This window comes from Dendropsophus ebraccatus, chromosome 4 (assembly GCF_027789765.1).
Source record: "Dendropsophus ebraccatus isolate aDenEbr1 chromosome 4, aDenEbr1.pat, whole genome shotgun sequence".
Taxonomy (NCBI): domain Eukaryota; kingdom Metazoa; phylum Chordata; class Amphibia; order Anura; family Hylidae; genus Dendropsophus; species Dendropsophus ebraccatus.
In genome coordinates, this window is record NC_091457.1 from 55,510,322 (window position 1) to 55,529,933 (window position 19,612).

General features: G+C 41.6%; 1 protein-coding gene across 1 annotated transcript in view; it reads left to right on the plus strand.

Annotated features, from left to right (window-relative positions):
• Nucleotides 1-4,509: 4,509 nt before the first annotated feature.
• MYBPC3 (myosin binding protein C3) overlaps nt 4,510-19,612 on the plus strand; it is an 88,834-nt gene continuing 73,731 nt past the window's right edge. Inside the window, exons 1-4 of the mRNA XM_069965842.1 lie at nt 4,510-4,606; nt 17,070-17,252; nt 17,976-18,056; nt 18,151-18,299. Of these exons, the coding sequence (XP_069821943.1) occupies nt 4,582-4,606; nt 17,070-17,252; nt 17,976-18,056; nt 18,151-18,299 (438 nt within the window). The 5' untranslated portion in view covers nt 4,510-4,581. The remainder of the gene's footprint in view (nt 4,607-17,069; nt 17,253-17,975; nt 18,057-18,150; nt 18,300-19,612) is intronic.

Consider the following 19,612-nt stretch of genomic DNA (forward strand, 5'->3'; position numbering starts at 1 on the left):
CCTCTCTGTGCAGGTGACCGAGATGGTTCCATACACTTACATAAAAGGGGTTCTCTCAGAAACAGTGTTAGGGCCCTATTACACCAACAGATTATCTAACAGATTTTTTAAAGCCAAAATCTGTAATGGAATTAAAAAGAGGAGAAATCTCAGTCTTTCCTTTATTACCTGTTCTCTGTTTATAGTCCATGCCTGGCTTTGGCTAAAAAAAAATCTGTCAGATAATCTGTTGGTGTAACAGGGCCCTTACTCTTGTCCTCAGTTTTGGTGTGGTTTGGAGCTCCGTTCCATTAAAGTGAATTGAGCTATTTTACAATTCCACACACAACCTAAGGACAGGGACGGTGCTGTTTGTGTTTTTTTTATGTATAATTCTGGATAACACCCTTAAAGCGGCACTATCAACAGGTTCGGGCCAATGAACCTGCTGATATGTGCCAGCCGCTAATAACTGTAGGACCTCAGTGTCGCTCTTCATACTCCTGTGGGGTCCAGATTTTTGATAATTCCCGATATGCTAATTAGCAGGTTCCGAGCATTTGGGGCGTTCCCTGTCTGCCCGGAGCACCCACTCAGCCGCTCTAGCCTGCCCTCCTGGCCCACCCACTATGCATATTCATATATGCATAGCTAGGCCGCTTGTTACGGAGCATGTGCAGGAAGCAGACTGTAACAAGTGGCCTAACTATGCATAACTGGCCCAAAGTGCTGCTTTAAAGAGTCGGACCTGCAGCTACAGACATCAATATTGATGTGCATCCATGACATGTAGAATAGAGGTCCAACAGCATCCGGGGATGAATTTCAATATTTATTGAAAGCCATGTACAAAAATTACGACGTTTTGACCCCTGCTGGTGTCTTTTTCAAATATACAGAACCGAAATATACAGGGGCCGAAACGTATTCTTTGTAAGCTTGGCTTTCAATAAATATTTAAATTCATCACCAGATGCTGTTGGACCTCTATTCTACAAGTTACGTGAGCCCTCCTGGGGATTCTGGGCTCTCCGCATCTCATGCATCCCACAACATCTACTTATCAGGATCTATTGGTGCTGCTGACTCCAACCATTGTTTTGATGCATCCATGACAGTCTGCAATTGTACGGAGCCATTCATAGGTGTATGGTGATCCATGCAGCGCCCATTTAACATTTGTGATCATAATTATATGCATGCCATTCCTATACTTGTTACAATACTATTTGCTGCAATCTTCTAGGTATAGGACACAGGACTTGCCAGCATTTTCTATGCAGTGAGGCTGTGTTATAAAAGCACCACTCACCCTTCCAGGCAGGGCCGTATTTACCACTAGGCACCCGTGGTCCGGTGCCTAGGGCAGCACCTTGCAGGGGGGCAGCCACAGGGAGCAGGGGGACAAAAAAAAACAAAAACATTTTTTTTTGTTTTTATTTTTTTAGTTTCCCTTCTCTTGTTCAGACTTGCCAGTAAATCTGGTGTCTTTTCCAGGGGGGTGGGGGGTATGGTGGTATTGGTCAGGTCTGGTATCGCCAATAGGTGCGTGAAGATGGGGCGTCTTCAGGTTTAGTGCCTAGGGCAGCAGCAGCTATTAATACAGCCCTGCTTCCAGGGAAGACTGACAGAGGATGCTCATTCACAAGTATGTTATATTTGAGTGGAGAAGTGTTTTACACGCATGGATTCAGTTGCTGTATTATCTACATACTGTAGATGTCACAGATTTGGATGACTACATGTCAGGGATAGCTTCTTCTACTGTTTACATAATTAGCAAGTATCTTCTCAGCAAGCATCAGCTACAAGCTTCCTATATTGAATCATCTTCACATACAATCATGGTTTACATGGCTGAATATGTAATGGTCTGAATGCCCTGGAGCTAACATCCGCCATTCCTTGCATCTTTCATACCATGATGAATCTGTTTCTTGCCCATAGAATACTTTGTAAATCCTTACTTAATTCAGAGATCAAAGCAAGGGATCAATTGCAAATTCTATAATCTCCTGAGCTTGCAATGTTTCTGAGCATCACATTGTGTAACGTGCCTGGCAGGTCTGTTTAACATACCACCAGTGTAAACTCCATAATCCGCCTAAGTACCAGAAAATCTAGAAATCTATGCTGCATGATTACTAATCGGACTGTGTAATCTGGGTGATACTGTGACAACCCTGTCAATCCACGGTCACCTAATGGCTGTCATTTACAGTTATCAGCTGTCATGTATTGAGATCCAAACAGCTTCATATATTCGTAAAGGGAAATCCAAAAACAAAGTAATATATGTGAGCTCTTCTGAACGTTAATCCTATACTGACAGTCACTCTCCTTCATCATTCTATTTCTACTGACTTCAGTCTCAGTTCTCAAAGTTATGAAGGTCATAAAGGACACCGAGAGAATGTGAACTGAGATAAGCTATAAGAGTTCTTGGTAGCTGTCCTTGTGTTACTGATAGGTGCCTGGCTTCCTGACCTGGACTTATTAGAATACAAGGTTAAAGGGGCTCTTCCAGAATACATAATGTTGCTCATGGGCAACTCATTGATTAGAACTCAAAGGTGGGGCATATGGGGCCACCCCTTCTTCTGTCCCAAGCTCTGCAGAGTGCATATACTATACACCATAGAAGCAGCCCAAGCAAGACTCATAAAGACAAAGATCCATTACAAACTGATCTAGTATTTAAAACATAAGGAAACAAGACCAATCTGGACCCAATCTAGAGGAAAATAAAGGGTGGACATGCCATATGTATACAGGGGGCCCATAGGGTAACGAAGCCAATAATTTCTGCAGCTTCCTACTGCATGTAACGAATTTTGCTGACCAATGTCCTGGCATACAATTAATGGAGAGGTATTAAAAAAAAATATGGGGTGATCTATACAGAGTTACTCACAAAGCCAGTGGGCTCCCTGTTTACTGAGACCTCCACTGTATAGAACAGATAGTTGAGATTCAGATTCGGATGCTGAAGGATCCAGAATGCTAAAGGATAGATACCGGAGGGTCATTGTTAATGGTGTATATTACGAGTAGACACTGTTAATATGAAGGGTCTGTTTCGGGTCTAATTCTTTTTAATATGTTTGTGACATAGGAGAAGGTTTGGTAGACAAGGTTTTCTGCTTGCTGATGACACAAAAGTGGGCAATAGGGTTGATATTCCTGGAGGTGTCAGTAATATGGAAAATTATTTAGCTTTGCTAGATACGTGGTCCAAACAGTGGAAATTGAAGTTAAATGTTTCTAAATGTAAAAAAATGCACTTGGGGAGGAGGATTAATCTATTCGCAAATCATATCGGCAGTTCTATGTTGGCAAAGACTTTAGAAGAGAAGGATTTAGGGGTAGTGATTTTTGACTTAAAATGAGTCAAAAGTGCAGCCAGGCAGTGGGGAAAGCAAATCGTATTCTGGGCTGTATCGCTAGAGGTTTAACCTGTAGGAAGAAGGAGATTGTGATCCCGCTGTATAGAGCTCCAGTGAGACCACATCTGGAACACTGTGTCCAATTCTGGAGGCCTCACCTACAAAAACATATTGATAAAATAGAGCAGATCCAAAGACAGTGACAAAAATGGTGTCAGGCATAAAACATATCAGGAAATACTTAAGGATTTGAATCTGTATAGTCTGGAGGACAGAAAGGGGAAAATTATAGAAATGTTCAAATATGTTAAAGGACTAAATAAGGTTCAGGAGAGAAGTGTTTCTAATAAAAAAAAAATTGAACAAAAGGACACAGAATAAGATTACTTGGGGGAAAGATCCGAAGCAACGTGAGAAACTATCACTTTACTAAAAGTGTAGAAGATGCTTGGAACAAACTTCCAGAAGATGTGGTTGGTAAATCTACAATAACAGTATGTAAACCTGCCTGGGATAAATATATATTGATGCTAATATAATAAGAGTGGTAATAATAAAAGGACAGATTAGATGGACCCAGTGGTCTTTTACTGCTGACACTCTTCTTCCATACATCTACAGTATGCTTGCTAGGATAGAACAGCAAAATGGCAGCACATGGGACCTTAACTATTTCTGTCTTGCCTGGCCCGTCTTGAAATGTCTATACACGCTCTATACCTATCATGTCTGTTTACAAGGTCAGCTGCAAATGACAGGAGCTTTCAACAAGTCCACTTCAATCACTAGTATAGAGAACTTTCTAGTGACACTGCTAATAGTGCAGCGGAGCTCACAGTAATCCTGGCGAAATATGCGCTGCCTGCCATTGGGCAAGTAACTGGGCTTGGCAAGAGCACTGTCTGGCATAAACATCAAACCAGTGCAAAACCACCAGGATCATAGGGCAAACAACAAGGCACTGGCAGCTTTGCTATATATATCACAGCTGATATGTCCTGTCAAGTGAGGTCTGCAGGCTGGAAGGTGACAGCACTGTGTGACAACAGGAGAGAGTGTTTGGGGGGGTGGAGCACTGAGGGTTTTTTCTTATCTTACTTTTTAAAGGGGGACTGGAGAATCCAGCAGCTCCATACCGGTCTCGACCACAGGCTGGATTAGTTCTCCTGCAGCTTGCATACTTCTTGTGGGACTTTTTTTCCCAGGCTGAGCCAGGATGCCTGAGCCTGTTAAGAAAACAGGTATATGGGACATGTGGGGAGGTGAAAACATGACAAGGGAGAAGCATGTAGAAGTAATGCATGGGATCTTATGCATGGGATATCAAAGCATCTTGGCTTTTGAGGATGCAGATTTAATGAGACTCACTGGTCTGTACTTTGGTAGGATGAGTGACCTTCCCATGACTTTGATGACCTGGATACATTTCGATTTTGTACATGTACTGTATATTTATATCCATATAATGTGTTGAAAGAAGCATGGTTTTACATTAATTATAGGAGATTATTCCCAATCTTAGGGTTAACTGCTAACATTAGGTGGGTATAAGCAACTATAAAAAAGTGAAATTTGCGTAGGAATAAATGGGGTTGTTCAATATAGAGTCATAAAATTTGGATTTGTCAGCATGTGACAACTGGATGATCTGATTGTAATATTATGAAGAAACCCATTATAGGTGCTTTTTTAAGTATAAGGCTATATTCACACAGCGTAAATTAACGGCCATTGTTTTCACCCGGCCGGACACGTACGTCTGAAACTACGGCCATAGAAATACGAGCATACGGGCTAGTCGTGAAACTACGGCCGTTGTTTAAATTTGCTTCCTAACATGTTTCTAAGCGGGCTGACACAGGTCATTTACTTTAAATACTGCGCCCAGCCAGAGAAACCACTCAGAGAAACATTTTTTACATTAAAATCAAGTTTAATTCGGCAGATATAAGTTTTACGTTCGCGGCTGCATTGAAATCCACGGCCATTGTTGGAGCATTAGCGGCCGGAAATAATTGACATGTTCATTTTTCACTGGTCCGTATAAACAACGGCCATTGTCTGATACGTAGTGTGCATTGTACGACCGTAGTTCGTATATATTCCAGCCAAGTTTATAAACTTCAAAACAACGGCCGTAGTTTTTTGGCGAGGACTACGGCTGTTGTTTTACGTAGTGTGAACATAGCCTAAAACATTTTTTTCTGTTAGGGTGGACTGTTTGGGGGAGAAATATCAAAGAGTCGGTGGCAGTCATTATTCCACAAACATGGATCCAGTTATATCTCCCTTCTACTTTATAAAGTTTATCAATAAGTAACACTGCTATATAGTTCACAACATGAATTATATTAATACACAATAGGAAACTGTTGCTGGTAGTGGTTGACTATATTTTTGGACATTTTCTTCAGTGTTTAAGGGTATTGGTGACAAGTAAATGGGGTCCATCATAATTCATTGGGATTCAGATCATAATAGCTGTCTAGAGGCCATTACACAGGTGTGAACAGAACCTGTAAATTGCTCATCTTTTTAGGTATTTTTGACTATTTTTGTTACTGTATATCTTAGCTTCTAGACTTGGCCATTCAGATTAGAAGTTATTTAATCCAATCCCTGCCCTCCATTAAATGGTTTGATTGTCATCTAGAGAACAGATATCAGTGTTTTTTTATGATTGTAATATGTTGCATTACTAGTATGTATTTGATTCTTATAAATCCTTTTAGTATTTTATGAAATGTTTTTTGGGGGAAATTATGGCTCTTAATTGAGAGTTGGGATTCTTATTTGCCTGGGATATATTAACAAAGTGCATATATTAGGATCTCTATATATGAACATAGTCGAGCTCAGTGCTGAAGCTGGCAGAGGTATGAATTCAATCAATCACTGGGAAGGTGATCTAAACCTGTCCTTGTCACTAAATATACAGCTGCATAGAGCTGTCATACGACCATATGCATTGAAGTTTTGTCACACTGTCAGTGATCTAGGCCTCCTCATTTAAAAGTTCAGGTTAGAACCATAGACATAATGAACATCAATGCATATAATTAAGTATATATGAATTTTAGATGTTAAACCATGTACATACTGTACTGTGATTACTATAGAAATTTCCCAGAAGTGAGTCCTTCTGATCCAGAACTGATCTCAGAGTGGGCTAAAATGGTTTGGGTCTCTAAGCTATAAAGGTCAGGAACTTCTTACCACCTATCATAGTACTTTTTTTTTTTAAAAGACCCTAAAGGTAATCAGTGGAGCATTTGGCTGAGCACCACTACCCACTTTGACTATGGCTCCTCAGGCCCTGCCCCAGTGCCTAAATGGACAGCCCACCTTTGACTCGGCTCATAGATACCAAAAACTAATAACTTTAATTTATTTTAGTGTAATTAGTCATAATTGAAAATCAGGCCAGTAAATAAGATTATTTTGCAACTAATGATGCCATAAGCAGGGATGAAATTCTGGAGCACTTGTTGATCTAGCACTATTAGAATGGCCCTGTATAGTTGTATAGTTTCAGTGGCTTATCAGAACTTCTCAAAAAAAGGTTAAGTCTTAGTCACAGACTAAAAGGAGGGCCATGTATTTTAGGTCAATCATTTAATAGAGGTCTCCTGTAGTAACAATACGGAATATACATTTTTCTTTTGATAAGATGTTACATGTGTGGATTACTTTGGGGCCTCGCTTGTGGTATATGGTTCTGATGGATGGTCGCTATCAGTGCTACTGTACAGCTCAGCCAGAGATGGTATAGTTGTGACACCAGTGCTTGTCCAGCACACAGGTGTGATGTTGGTACCTGCTTTATGTTGTGGCTAGCTGCACTCCCCAGAAATGGTCCGTGACCTGCCAGGTTGTAGTGGGTCCCTTGGGCTCTTGTCACGGTAGTCCTGAGTGGCAATTGACCCACCCAGACTATCAGTACTGCCACCCACAGAAAGGGGAAAAATAACCCAAGGTGTGTGGTTAGTGTGTATAGGTGCTGGTGTGGAGGAAAGGGTGACTGAGTCCCAGTGATATAAAAATATAACAACTTTACTGTACAGTTTCTTAGTAGTGCAGTACTCTTTGGCAGCAGTAGATAAATCTTTACGCAGACTTTAGTGCTTGAACTGGTTCGTGCTGAGGAGATGCTTAAAGAAGTAGAGTAGAGTAGAGTGACTCTTTGTCCTAGGGTGATACAAGCCCCAGCCTTGGTTACCTGGGTGAAGCTAAGCTTCCGGGGCTGTCCCAGTTACCTGCACTGCGAGATAGGATGCGTAGACCTTCTGGTAGCTTTGTCCTATCCAGGCTAGTTCCTCTTGTATATCAGGATACTGTCCTGCACTTTTTAGACTGGTTCACGGCGTGGGCTAGGATGTTCCTAGATTTTTCTCCCTTGGTAATGTTTAGCACTGCATATTAGATGTAGTAGGAATACTGAAAGAACTGGTTGTCTCTAGCTGCACCTGTATACACACGTGTCTTAGACTAAACCAGACTAGACTGAACTGCACGGACTTGTCCCACATGAGGGTCCTGGCAGAGCTAGGCCCTGGCTTAGCTACAGCAGGGATGGCTGCTCTGTGTGTCCTTCTCCCACGAGAATCTGAGTAAGAACTGACGCTACACCTCCTCCCACCAAGCAACTTCCTACAGGGGCTAAGTAAGGTACCCTGTCAGTGGTGGAAAGGAATGTGTGCAAGAAAAAGAAAAGAAGAGATAGGTTAGAAGTGGAGAGCATCTCCTATAGGTCAGCGAAAGCACATGGTAGATATAAAACAGTAACCCATTCCTAACTTCAGCTGTGCAACACATAAGAGCACACATATAGAAAATTCTGACATATAGTGGTGAAACTTTAAAGTGCACTGCTACACCACTTAACCTGGAGTAAGAAGCTTTTGTGACAGGTGCACAGGAGAAAAGAACACCCGTGGTGGGACACCACACATGCAGGAACATACAGTGACAAATAGAGAGTCTGGGGACCTTATGAGATGAAATGAGTTATTAAAATACTATTCAAAGACAAAAGAAAACTCCCTGTGGTTGTTGTTGGTCAGATCTGGGAGATATTTCATCTTACTCTCCACAGGCTTTAACAGTTTCATCACCACTACTGGTCAGGGGCGTAACTAGAAATGGCTGGGCCCCATAGCAAACTTTTGATTGGGCCAACCCCCCCCCCCCCCCGACTGACCACTAAATGGTCAAGTGAAGTCGTATGGCTGCTATAGTGGTAGTTACGCCCCTGCTACTGGTATAGATATGTATTCTTTTTGTGGGTTGTAGTTGTCTGTATTCATTTGTCTAGTGTTTTTTTTTTTACGATAAACTCAATTTTGTGCAACAGGAGCCTTAGGGATGGTGTAGAAAGTATGCAGTGTCACCTTAAAAACCCCAATGGGAGATTAGGACCTATGCAAAAAAAAGGGACGTGTCACTACATTTCTAGGTGGCTACACTCTGAACCTCCCATTGATATCAATCGGTGCCCCCACCCGGTACAGACCATGGCTTAAACAAAGCTGCATCACAGCAAGGTTTTACTGGTACGGGTATCACCCTATTGTTTCCATTCTTTACGTGACCATTCTACCATTCTGCAATACCTAGGGGTATGTAACTGCAGGTCAGATGTACACAAAAATATTACTTATAATCCAAAGGGAGATTCACCAGAAAATTTGCTGAAATTATACTGACTTTGATGGGGATTTTATTTCAGATTTTCCACTTTCCCTAGAACTCTTATTGTGACATGTATGTCTCAGTATACCAAGCCTTTAGCTATGACATATCATCACATGTGACCACTGTACCAGTCACATGTGACCAAAACAATACATAGAAAAGACAAGGCACCACAATGAAGAGGCTCTCCATTATGATGTTGTGTTTCACCTCCCAGATAGGAAGGGCCTGGAGTTTTTTTCCTTTTTTCTTTTTCTGGTCTATGCTCTTTTTTCAACCTTGAGCCAAGTCTCGACCCATTGTTTATATATTGCTAACAGTATAGGTCGCCTTTGAAGGGACGTCCTGTATGGGTTCTCTCCAACAGGGATGGGACCGAACATGACTGGGCCTCCAACTTTTTCTCTATGGTACATGTGCCTTTGTGTATAAAGCTCTGAAATATTTTTTCCATTGTCCACTGTATTATATGCTATATATTAGGGATGAGCGAACTGAACCGTAACAAACCAGATTCGTTACAAAACTTACGAAAGTTTGTAACGAATCTGGTTAAAATAACAATAACAAATAAAATCACAGAATAGATCAGGATACAAGGGATTATTACTCCTATAATCCCTCGTATCCTGGTTTTCTGTGAATATCAAGATGTGTGACATCACCCCTGTTAGGGTGAGACCTTAAATTAGTCTCCTCAGATATACCTGGGTGCTGCCTAATCAAAAATGTAATGTGACAGCTGTCTGTGAGTATCAACCAAGACACATGAAAGCAACTTCAGTGTTCAAGCTGATCTACTTTATTAAGTGAAAATCTCTCAGTTTATATCTTTACAAGAAAGCTTCAAAAAACAAAATAGGAGAACCCTGTTTAGCCGCAACAAAAAAAGTTTAAAAAAAAAAACGTTAAAAAAAGTCCCATCACTGTCCCAGCAAAAAAAAAAAAAAAAAAGTCCCATCAGCTGTCCCATCACTGCACAGTTGTGTAGAAAAATGGGATTCTTGGTGTCCAAGACTGCGCACCCAGGGGGTTATGTCTGGTCCTTTAATTATTGGCAAGGGCAGTACATGTCTGTTAGTGCCCATTGAGTGAACATCCTTCCAGAAGACCATTAGGAAGTTGGCCCATTCTTGCCACTGTCACCTCCCCGGTGCTTTAGGGGGCCAGTTCTGCACCTGTTCTGCCTCCACCACCTTGCAATCATCCGCCACTTTGACTGCAGTCCAACCTGCCCCGGTGTCTTACCAACGATGTCAGGACTGGCGATCTCAGGCTGTCCTCCATTTGGTAAGCCTGGGTGAACGGAGCCACAGTGGGCAGGAGCTCCTCCAGACCATCAGGGAGGATATATATGAATGGCTGACCCCACGTCAACTAACGGTGGGAAATGTTTTAGACGACAATGGGAGGAACATTGTCTCTGAAGTGTAGCAGGGAGGGCTAAGTCATACACCTTGTATGGCACATGTGATAAACCTCATAGTGCACAGGTTTCTTTGAACATTTCCTGCCAATTGTTGATCCCTTTTGAGGACGTGACTCTGTTTGTAAGCAGGCATGACTTTGCGATTATTGACATCATCCCACTTATCCGTGTTCTGGAAAGTGCGCTGAACAACATCATCAGCAAGGATTTCCAGGCCACCACTCCAAGGCTGAACATCCTCCTCCTCCGTCAATTGTCTGTTCTCAACCATACTGGCCTGGGTGCAATGAAGTGGTGCCACCTCCTCCAATATTCTCTTCTCAACTATACTAGCCTGGGTGCAATCAAGTGCTGCTGCCTCCTCCTCCGTCAATTGTCTGTTCTCAACCATACTTGGTCCAATACAGTACTATTACTGCTGCTGGTTCCACTGTCAAAGTCTGTTTTCCACCCTACTGGGTCCAAGGAACTTTGTGTCCTATGTCCCGTGTATTCACTTACACCTTGGCTAATTTTTTGTCACTATTTTTGCACTTTGATTTTTTCCACTTTTTTCTTTGTAATAGCAACTGCAACTAAACAAAACTATACCCTATCAGACTCCCACTATTGTAGCTGCAATTATTCTGCCGTTATAGCAAGGTTTGTTTTAGGTTCGGTTCATACGAATCCAAACTTCACAAAAGTTCACCTGATCGAACCGAACCGAACTTTTCAAAAGTTTGCTCATCCCTACTATATAAATATTATATTTGCCTCAGATTTGATGGTTTACTTTGCTGGATCTTAACTTGCAAGTCAAGATGATGATTAGTACATTCATGATAATCCCAACTAGTTCCCAAAGTTTTTCTATTAAATGTAATTGTTTCTTTATGGCTCTAGAGTATTATTCCACTACTTTTGCTCACTTTTGTGCACAGCTTTTACCAAGAAGCCAAAATCTTCAGAGGTTGTGGTGGGAGATTCCATTACCTTTGAGGCTGAGGTAGAGAAAGCTGGTCTTAAGGTGAGGTGGCAGAAAAATAATGTAGACATCGCTGCTAGTGAAAAATATATCATCAAGTCTGATGGAAACAGCCACTCTTTGACCATCAACAATGCTAGCGCAGAGGATGAAGTCGTCTATGCCGTCATTGCTGGGACCTCAAAAGTCAAGTTTGAACTCAAAGTAAAGGAAGCAGGTAGGAACTCATCAACCCACATCCAGTCCTGTACAAAAGATATATTGGTTGTTTGCATTGTATGCTCTTTTTTAATGTTAGTATGTTATGGTATTATTAGAGCTAGTGTGTATCTATCCTATAGACATATTATATATATATATATATATTTTATTTTTTTTTTTTTTTTTTTTAAACTTTTTTATGATGTTAACTACATGCTATGGTCACTTTTGGGCACAACTGCTAATTTGAGTGTATTCACACACAGAGGCCAAGTGAATGTAACTCTACAGTAACCAACTTACTGTCGTAACATGTTCTTCTGTTGTACAGCATCTCTCTCCTGTACCAATCTCTAAATAAGAAAAGTACAGGAAGGGGAAATTACAACAACAACCACTGACATGCTACCCACTTGTAACATCCTGACAACTGACAATAGAGAAAAGGTTAATGTAAGTGCATGGAACATTTGGCAGCATATTGTGTTTCACAATTAGGATGGCACTATGGGGTATTGTTGGGTTTGCCATTTTTAGAGTTACTATGACACTCTGGAAACTGCTATAAGTACTATAAGTGGTTTAAAAAGTGCAGGCATAGTACAGGGGCAAACTTGTCATGGCATGTTGTGAGCTCCTGTACCATTTCCTTTTTCCTCATCTCCATGCAACCTAGTCAATAAATTAGTAATGTGACATAAGATGTGACATAGATACAGTATTAGGCCACGTTCACATAACGTATCTTTAGTATCAATCATGGCCATTGTTGCCCATTTGCAACAATAGCCGCGATTAATACAAAAGATACATTGCATAGAAGTCAGAGGAATACTGGCCGGAGTGTATACACGTAGTATACACTCTGGACGAGATTCCAACCGGTCAAATGAAAAACTGACATGTCAGTTTTGTGCAGCCGCTATTCATTGAAGCTTTGGCCGCACTTTCCATTGTGTGCAATGTTGAATTGGAATGCAGGCACACACAGATGTGCCCACATCCCAATTTAATAGAAATGAAGTTTATCCCAGCCAGTACTGCAGAACTGTCCGGGATAAACTCCACTGACTCCGGCCATTCTGTGACGCGGACGGGTCACAGAATGGCCAGTGTCTCACGTTGTGTGAACGTGGTCTTAAAAGTTAAAAAAGTAAGCAGAGTGTTCCAAGTACCAAACCCCATCTTAGGAAAAGAGGTTTTCATCTGACCATCATTTTAGAGGGAACCCATAAGCATAATTGTGCTGATATGGTTCCCAGCACCAAAGTATACAGCTAATGTGCAGCTGGCAGAGTATACCACCAGTAGCTGTACAAAGCAGAAAAAGAAGTTTTATTATGTCGGGCAAGGCCGGGAGAGGGGTGGCAACTAGTTATCTGGATGGGAAGTCATTTGTGACTATTCACAGCTCTCTGCCTGCTATCGTCCAGTGTGGGAAAGATTGACAGGCAGAGAGGTCCGTGAATGGCCTCTTTATCTGTCAATAATTCAGACTAGTCACAGACAGCTCCCGGCCCATATGACTAGTTGCCACCACTCTGCCTCCCATGCACCGCATAATAAAGGATCTTTTTCTGCTTTGTACAGCTACTGCTGGTGTACTTTACGAGCTGCACAGTAGCTATATACTCTGGTGCTGGGAACCATACCATCACAATTGTGCTGATTGGTTCTCTTTAAGCTTGATGTTATGAATAATTAGTACTCTGTGATCAGGACAGAAGCACAACAGAAGCATGTAGTCAGCAGTCCCTGATAAATCACATGACTTCTTTGCAATAGCTTTACCTTCAAAGGCTCCATTCACAAGGAGTAAAACTGGCGGAATTCTGTGGCGGAATCCTGCCAACCTCCATGTCATAATGACAGTCTATGGGAGGCTCGCGCAAGCCACAGAGAGAGGAGGTGCGCAAGCCTCCCATAGATTGTCATTATGACACGGAGGCTGGCGGGATTTCGCGGCAGAATTCTCCGCCAGTTTTACTCCGTGTGAACGGAGCCTAATGTGTAGCTGAAACCTGATGTTTAACAGATGTACCTTGTCTAAGATGGATAGCAGCGTGATTACACTGGTCTATGTCAGTATTTGTAGAATACACCATACGTTTTGTGCTCTGCAGTATCTCTTGGAATCCCTGGCAAAAGGCTGATTTTACTTTCAACAGTTTTTAAGGATACATTGGCTCCTTTGCTGTATATTGCCTTGCAGCAGTGCTAAGAAACACAAAAACTCATGATACTGGAAGCAGGTGCAGATTTGTTGCGCGGGGTGCAGGGTCTGCTGACTTTACCGAGAGGCATGCCCCTCTTATTGAATCCGGCCAGGGAAAAGGGGACAGGAACTAAATTAGGACTGGCGTATGAGTATGCCAGTCTTTGTAAATATACCCCTATGTGTCCTACTGTATATCCAAACGGTCGCCCTGGCCCTATAAATAGCCTAAAATCTGACTTGTAAGGCTTGGGTTCTAATGGAAACCATTACTTCACACACATTAAAAAATTCTGTGCCTAATAATTCAGTTGACTTTGGATGAATATCTGATATTAGTGGCCTACTATACTGGGTATCAAGGTTATTGTCGCACCCGGACACTAAAAGTTCTCGTCATTGGGAGACCGGTACAATACTGAAGTGAATGTAAACATGCCTGGGATAAACATATAGCCATCCTAGGATAAAAATAAAAAAGAAATGAGGGCAGACTAGATAGACCAGGTGGTCTTCTTCTGCTGACAATCTTCTTCTATCTGGAGAAGGCAGCCCTAATATAGCTTATCCAAATGAAGCGAAGATGAAGTAAACGGGTAAGGGCAGAAGATTATTTTTCCTAACAGGAACTGAACACATCAACCCAAAAATTGCTTGCCCCATCAGAATCTTGATGTTCCTCTTTTGTAAAGTATTCCTTTTACTTTCTATGCTATTAATATGTGTATAAGCTTAGAAACTCTTCTAGAAATCTGCAGACCATTGCTCTGTTCCAACTTCCTCTTCCTTTACTGATACCAAAGATATATTCCACATAGAATATCATGTTTATGTATAATTGAGCAATAAAAGACTTTTAGTTCTATCTTCCTTGGCCCAGTGGGTAAATGCTAAACCTGTAAGTAATAACTTGTAGGATTTACACGCTCTGTATTCTCTTTCGAACTGCAAACCTATCCTGAGATGTATCACAATAAAATTAACATTTCAGTCCATGTGTTTATGACCCTTGACCATCTTTAGCTCCTGTGCAGCTGTCAAGGAGACATAGGATGACTTATCTCAGATGTCTTCATCCGGAGTAATGTGTATATGCTATGTTTATTACTGAAACAATTGATAGGGTTAAACATTATTTTGAGATTCAGAGAACACTAAAGTTACATGGTATTTCCATGATTCATTCTTACTGGAGGAAATACTCATTGTTCCTGATAAAGCCACTATTCTGGGAGTTAAAGAGCCATTCCAGTCAATTCCTCTGCCAACATTTGTTGTCTAGTCCCTATTAGATTCAGTTTAAAGGGAAACTAACAGCAGGTTAGAAGACTGTAACTTGCTTTTACATTCCTGTAGAGCAGGAGACGTTGAGAGAGAAGATAGTTTTCTAAGCTTCATCTCAGCACCATCATCCCTGCAGTCCTCTGTTTTATAATTACTTCGATGCACTGGGGTGTAATACCGCCCTTGAACACCAATTCACCTGCCCCTCTTCATTAATTCGGCACTAAAAAAAACTACCCCCTCCTTCAGCATCCTGGGCCCTATGGAAACATAATAGCAGGTTCAATTCTTCTGTATCCAGGTTGGAACATTAAAAGTCCTGTATGAGATCCAAAGGAACAATAATTTGTTGATTATGGACATGGAGAGAAAGGAGCTGCTGCACCTCACACCTATGGCTGACACTAATGACTCTCGGCTACATTTAAAAACCAATGCCAGGATGTTGGTATATAATTTGATCAAACCATATTGCCTCATGTACCACGTGCAGGTCCCCTGGCCCACATGAGTCCCTACACTAAATCAATACTGTGTCGGTTGGCAACCGTCAACCCCACAAAGCGAGCGCAAGCAGGGAAGGGAAGCCTTGGAATGGCCCTGCAACCTCACTGTGACAGGACCAAACCCCAAGGGCCCCCCCAAACCCAGCAGGCGCCGCTGGCGGAGAAAGCGGCCGCCAAGCAACACAAGTGTGAACAAGCTCTTACCACTCTCCACTGCACCAGAGGTAGAATGGGAGAAATAGGAGGTACATACCAAGTGTGCACAGGTGCTTCCCGCTAATTGGGGTCACATGAATTTTACCAGGAGGAGTGCTAGCCACTCAGAAAAGGGAGAAAAGTAAAATATGGACATGGAGAGAAAGGAGCGGCTGCACCTCACACCTATGGCTGACACTAATGCCTCTCGGCTACATTTAAAATTTGTTATTTGTTGAATGTATCAGAGTACCCTATGCAAAGACATATGGCTTTATTTAATTACTGACATTAAAGTGGTTTCTAGGGGTTCTAAGGTGTATGGGGCTCTCCAGACACTCCACCAACAGATTGTGACAGTAGAGATAGGGATCAGGCTTGAAGGAAAATTACTGCCACTGCCAGAGCACTCTGGCTGTGGTGTACCCCTCCCCATAGAAAACACGAGAATGCTCAGCGATGCTGAGCATTCCTGTGCATGGGGAGGATGGGAGACTGCTGGCCAAACAATCACTTTCATTACAAAATGTTTCATACTGATTAAATTAATTCAGAAAAAGGGGTGTAGCTATAGGTAGCATAGACGGTCCACCACCAGTGGGAGAAGCCACATCATAGAGGGGAGGGTGGTTTCCTCCCTCTGGGCATGGGCCGGCCCACCTCCAAGGCTTCAGGCCAGGCAGATGCTCGATAATAGACCAGCGCAGCATGTGGCAACTGGGCCACTGTTCAAAAAAGGACTGCAGCACTGGCATACCCATGCTGGCACCAGTCTATTCATAGTAAAAACAGAAAAGCAATGTACCACTGCTACTTTCGCCTTGAGTTCCTGAACCTTCATATTTTTTTATTTTATTATTATTATTATTATTTATTTTATTAGATATATTATTATTTTTTTCACCATGTGCATCTATATATTGATAACCTGCATGTTTCTTGCAACCTCCATCTAACAGCATGGCTGTTAATGTGCTCTGGATATGGTAACACAAATGTAATGCACCTGTAACCTTTCATTAATCATGAACCATAGTTTGCATTTACATTGGTTCTACCAGGTTTTTTTTTATTGCAATGAAACTTTTTAAGTTGAGGGTAAAAGACAAAAGCTATGAGGGTAAAAGACAAAAAAATATATATATAATATATAATTTTATAGAAATGGAAATATTTCTGTTGTAACAAACTGACATTACTATAAAACCTGTAGTGAAAGGCAAAGCCAAAGCAGCTCCAGCCCCTGCTGCTCCGGCTCCTGCTGCTCCGGCTCCTGCTCCAGAAGCTCCAGCACCTGCTGCTCCAGCTCCAGAAGCTCCAGCACCTGCTGCTCCTGCTCAAGAAGCCCCAGCACCTGCTGTAGAAGAAGAGAAGAAAGATGCCCCACCTGCAGATGGTAATTATACCTATACGTATGTTATGTGCATGTGGGAAGGGGGATGAAACAATGGGAACTATTCAAAATGCATACTTAGAAACAAAGTATGATCTGGCTAAGGCTAGGGCCACAAGGTGATGGTCATGGGACTGTTTGAGGGAAGGTGTCTCACAGCAGGTAGTGTGATCTGGTGATTATTGGTCACGCAGATAGAAATACCCTTGTAGCTCCGGCTTAAAGCTTCTTTCAGAAGGTTCAACCATATTAACTACTATGCTGCTTTTTGCATAAACATGCACTGTTGAGAAGGCAAGAAGCAATAATCGCTGACTCCAGGTATATGGTGATTTCTTGAAATCATACCTGCAGTGGGTTCCTACACCCAAATTGATAAACATACAGCAGGTCTTCCCATGTGCACACGGTCTGTTCAGTCCAAAAGGCCCTGTGTAGGTTTGCCTGTTGTTTATACCAACAGTCCTGATTTTGCCAGGACAATGGGAGGGGGGTCCTACTATTTCTAAGATGCTCCTAGTTGGTCTTAGGATCAGATTATGATTACTTAGATCTTCTAAAATCTCGATAAACTATGCTAATGCAAGTGTAAAGCTTCTCCTGCCACTGACCCAGATACCTAAGCACTTTTGCATTAGGATCATCATTGTAGGACGATCATTTCTATGCAAATCCAAGACGTTAAAAGATTTATGCCTGTGTTTTAATCTCTTTACAATCTCATAGTTCCTGCACCACCCCCAGAGGCTCCTAAAGATGACATTGGGCTGTTCTTGGAGAGACCTGTTGATGGAGAAGTTGCTGTTGGTCAGTATCTTATTATTGCTGCGTCCCGAGAGTATTATATAATGCAAAGGAAATGGATTGCTTCTAATAAAACTCCTTTTATTTTATACCTTAGGTGCAAATATAAAATTCACAGCAAGAGTTAGTGGTGCCAACCTGATGAAGAAACCAGTGGTAAAATGGTTCAAGGGCAAATGGATGGACCTATCCAGCAAACAGGGCAAACACTTGCAGATCTCTGAAACATATGACCGCAACACTAAGGTAGAGGAAGCTATACATTTTACTATGGATGACAGAAAATAGAGGGGTTGACTATTTGTATTCTATATAAGATAGCAATTTGGGAGCATCTTACCGCTATGTGTTATTCCTTCAGTATTCCTCTTAGTCCTCTTACTCCTATTTGCTTGCACAGTTGAGCCCCTGCCAAATTGTGTTCTCGAAACTTAATTGTATTCTGATTAAAGTGAATAGGATGGACGGATGGAACAGAAGGACGGATGGAACTGCCGGGCAGGGAAAGCATTTAAATGGACACAGAGTTAAACCCGCTGTGGACCCCTTATTCTGAGGAGATCCTAGCAATATTTCATTCCTTTACATAAAGGGAATAACTCTTTGACCCAACATACTCTCCATCCGCTACAGTGTAAAGACAAACCCTTTTGACATTGGGAATTGTACCACCCAGTTGTGAATTTATTCACGCATTTCCGGAGAAACGGCACATTACAGAGTTCTGAAAAAAGATTCTCTAATTGCAGGAGAATGCAATAAAACACATAGGACAAGCCCTCTTTAAAGGGGGTTTCCTGTACTCAGTAATTGGATGCTATGAACGCACAAGGCATACTTGCAATGTAATATGTATTACTGTTTGGTCACTTAGCTTTGGTTTCAGGGACCATGGTTACAGAAAGGACAACATGCACACGACAAGATGAACGCACAACTTGGGTTGGTTATTGCCCAGAATAGAACACCACAACTGGACTAATAAGCCGTTTTGCATTTTTGACTTGTACTTACTGGTATTACGTATAGCATGCATTTAAAATAGATCAGTCTATTTTGGTTTGCTATTTTGGTTACTACATCTGTGATCCATACAAGCAAGTTAGCAGGGCAACATGTTAGTATAGAATGGTGACAAGGTTGTTCGATCTGTTGCCAAGGCTCTTCTACTTATTTTTACTATCTACGTATTTTTACTCCCCGTACAGCAGAAACTCTGTCTCTCATTCTTGTGCTGTATTTTTGGAATTTTCAACTTTCAAAGTTGATAATAGTTTCTTCTATGAAATGATTTTACCCACTAACCATCAGCTACTCGCTTCGTTGCCATCCATGTATTAGTTTTCCTAATCACTGATAGGCTATCTGCTTTTTCTGTTTATTTAGCATTTTAAATGATGTCAATAGAATGTATTGAAGTCAATGAAATAATGGTCGCCCAATGTACAGTGTATTGAATAATGGACGTTGTTTGCGCAGACATCAAAATAATGATCATGACAATTATTTTCCTTTGCAAACAATGGACGTTAATTTCTAGTTGTTCACACACAGTTCAC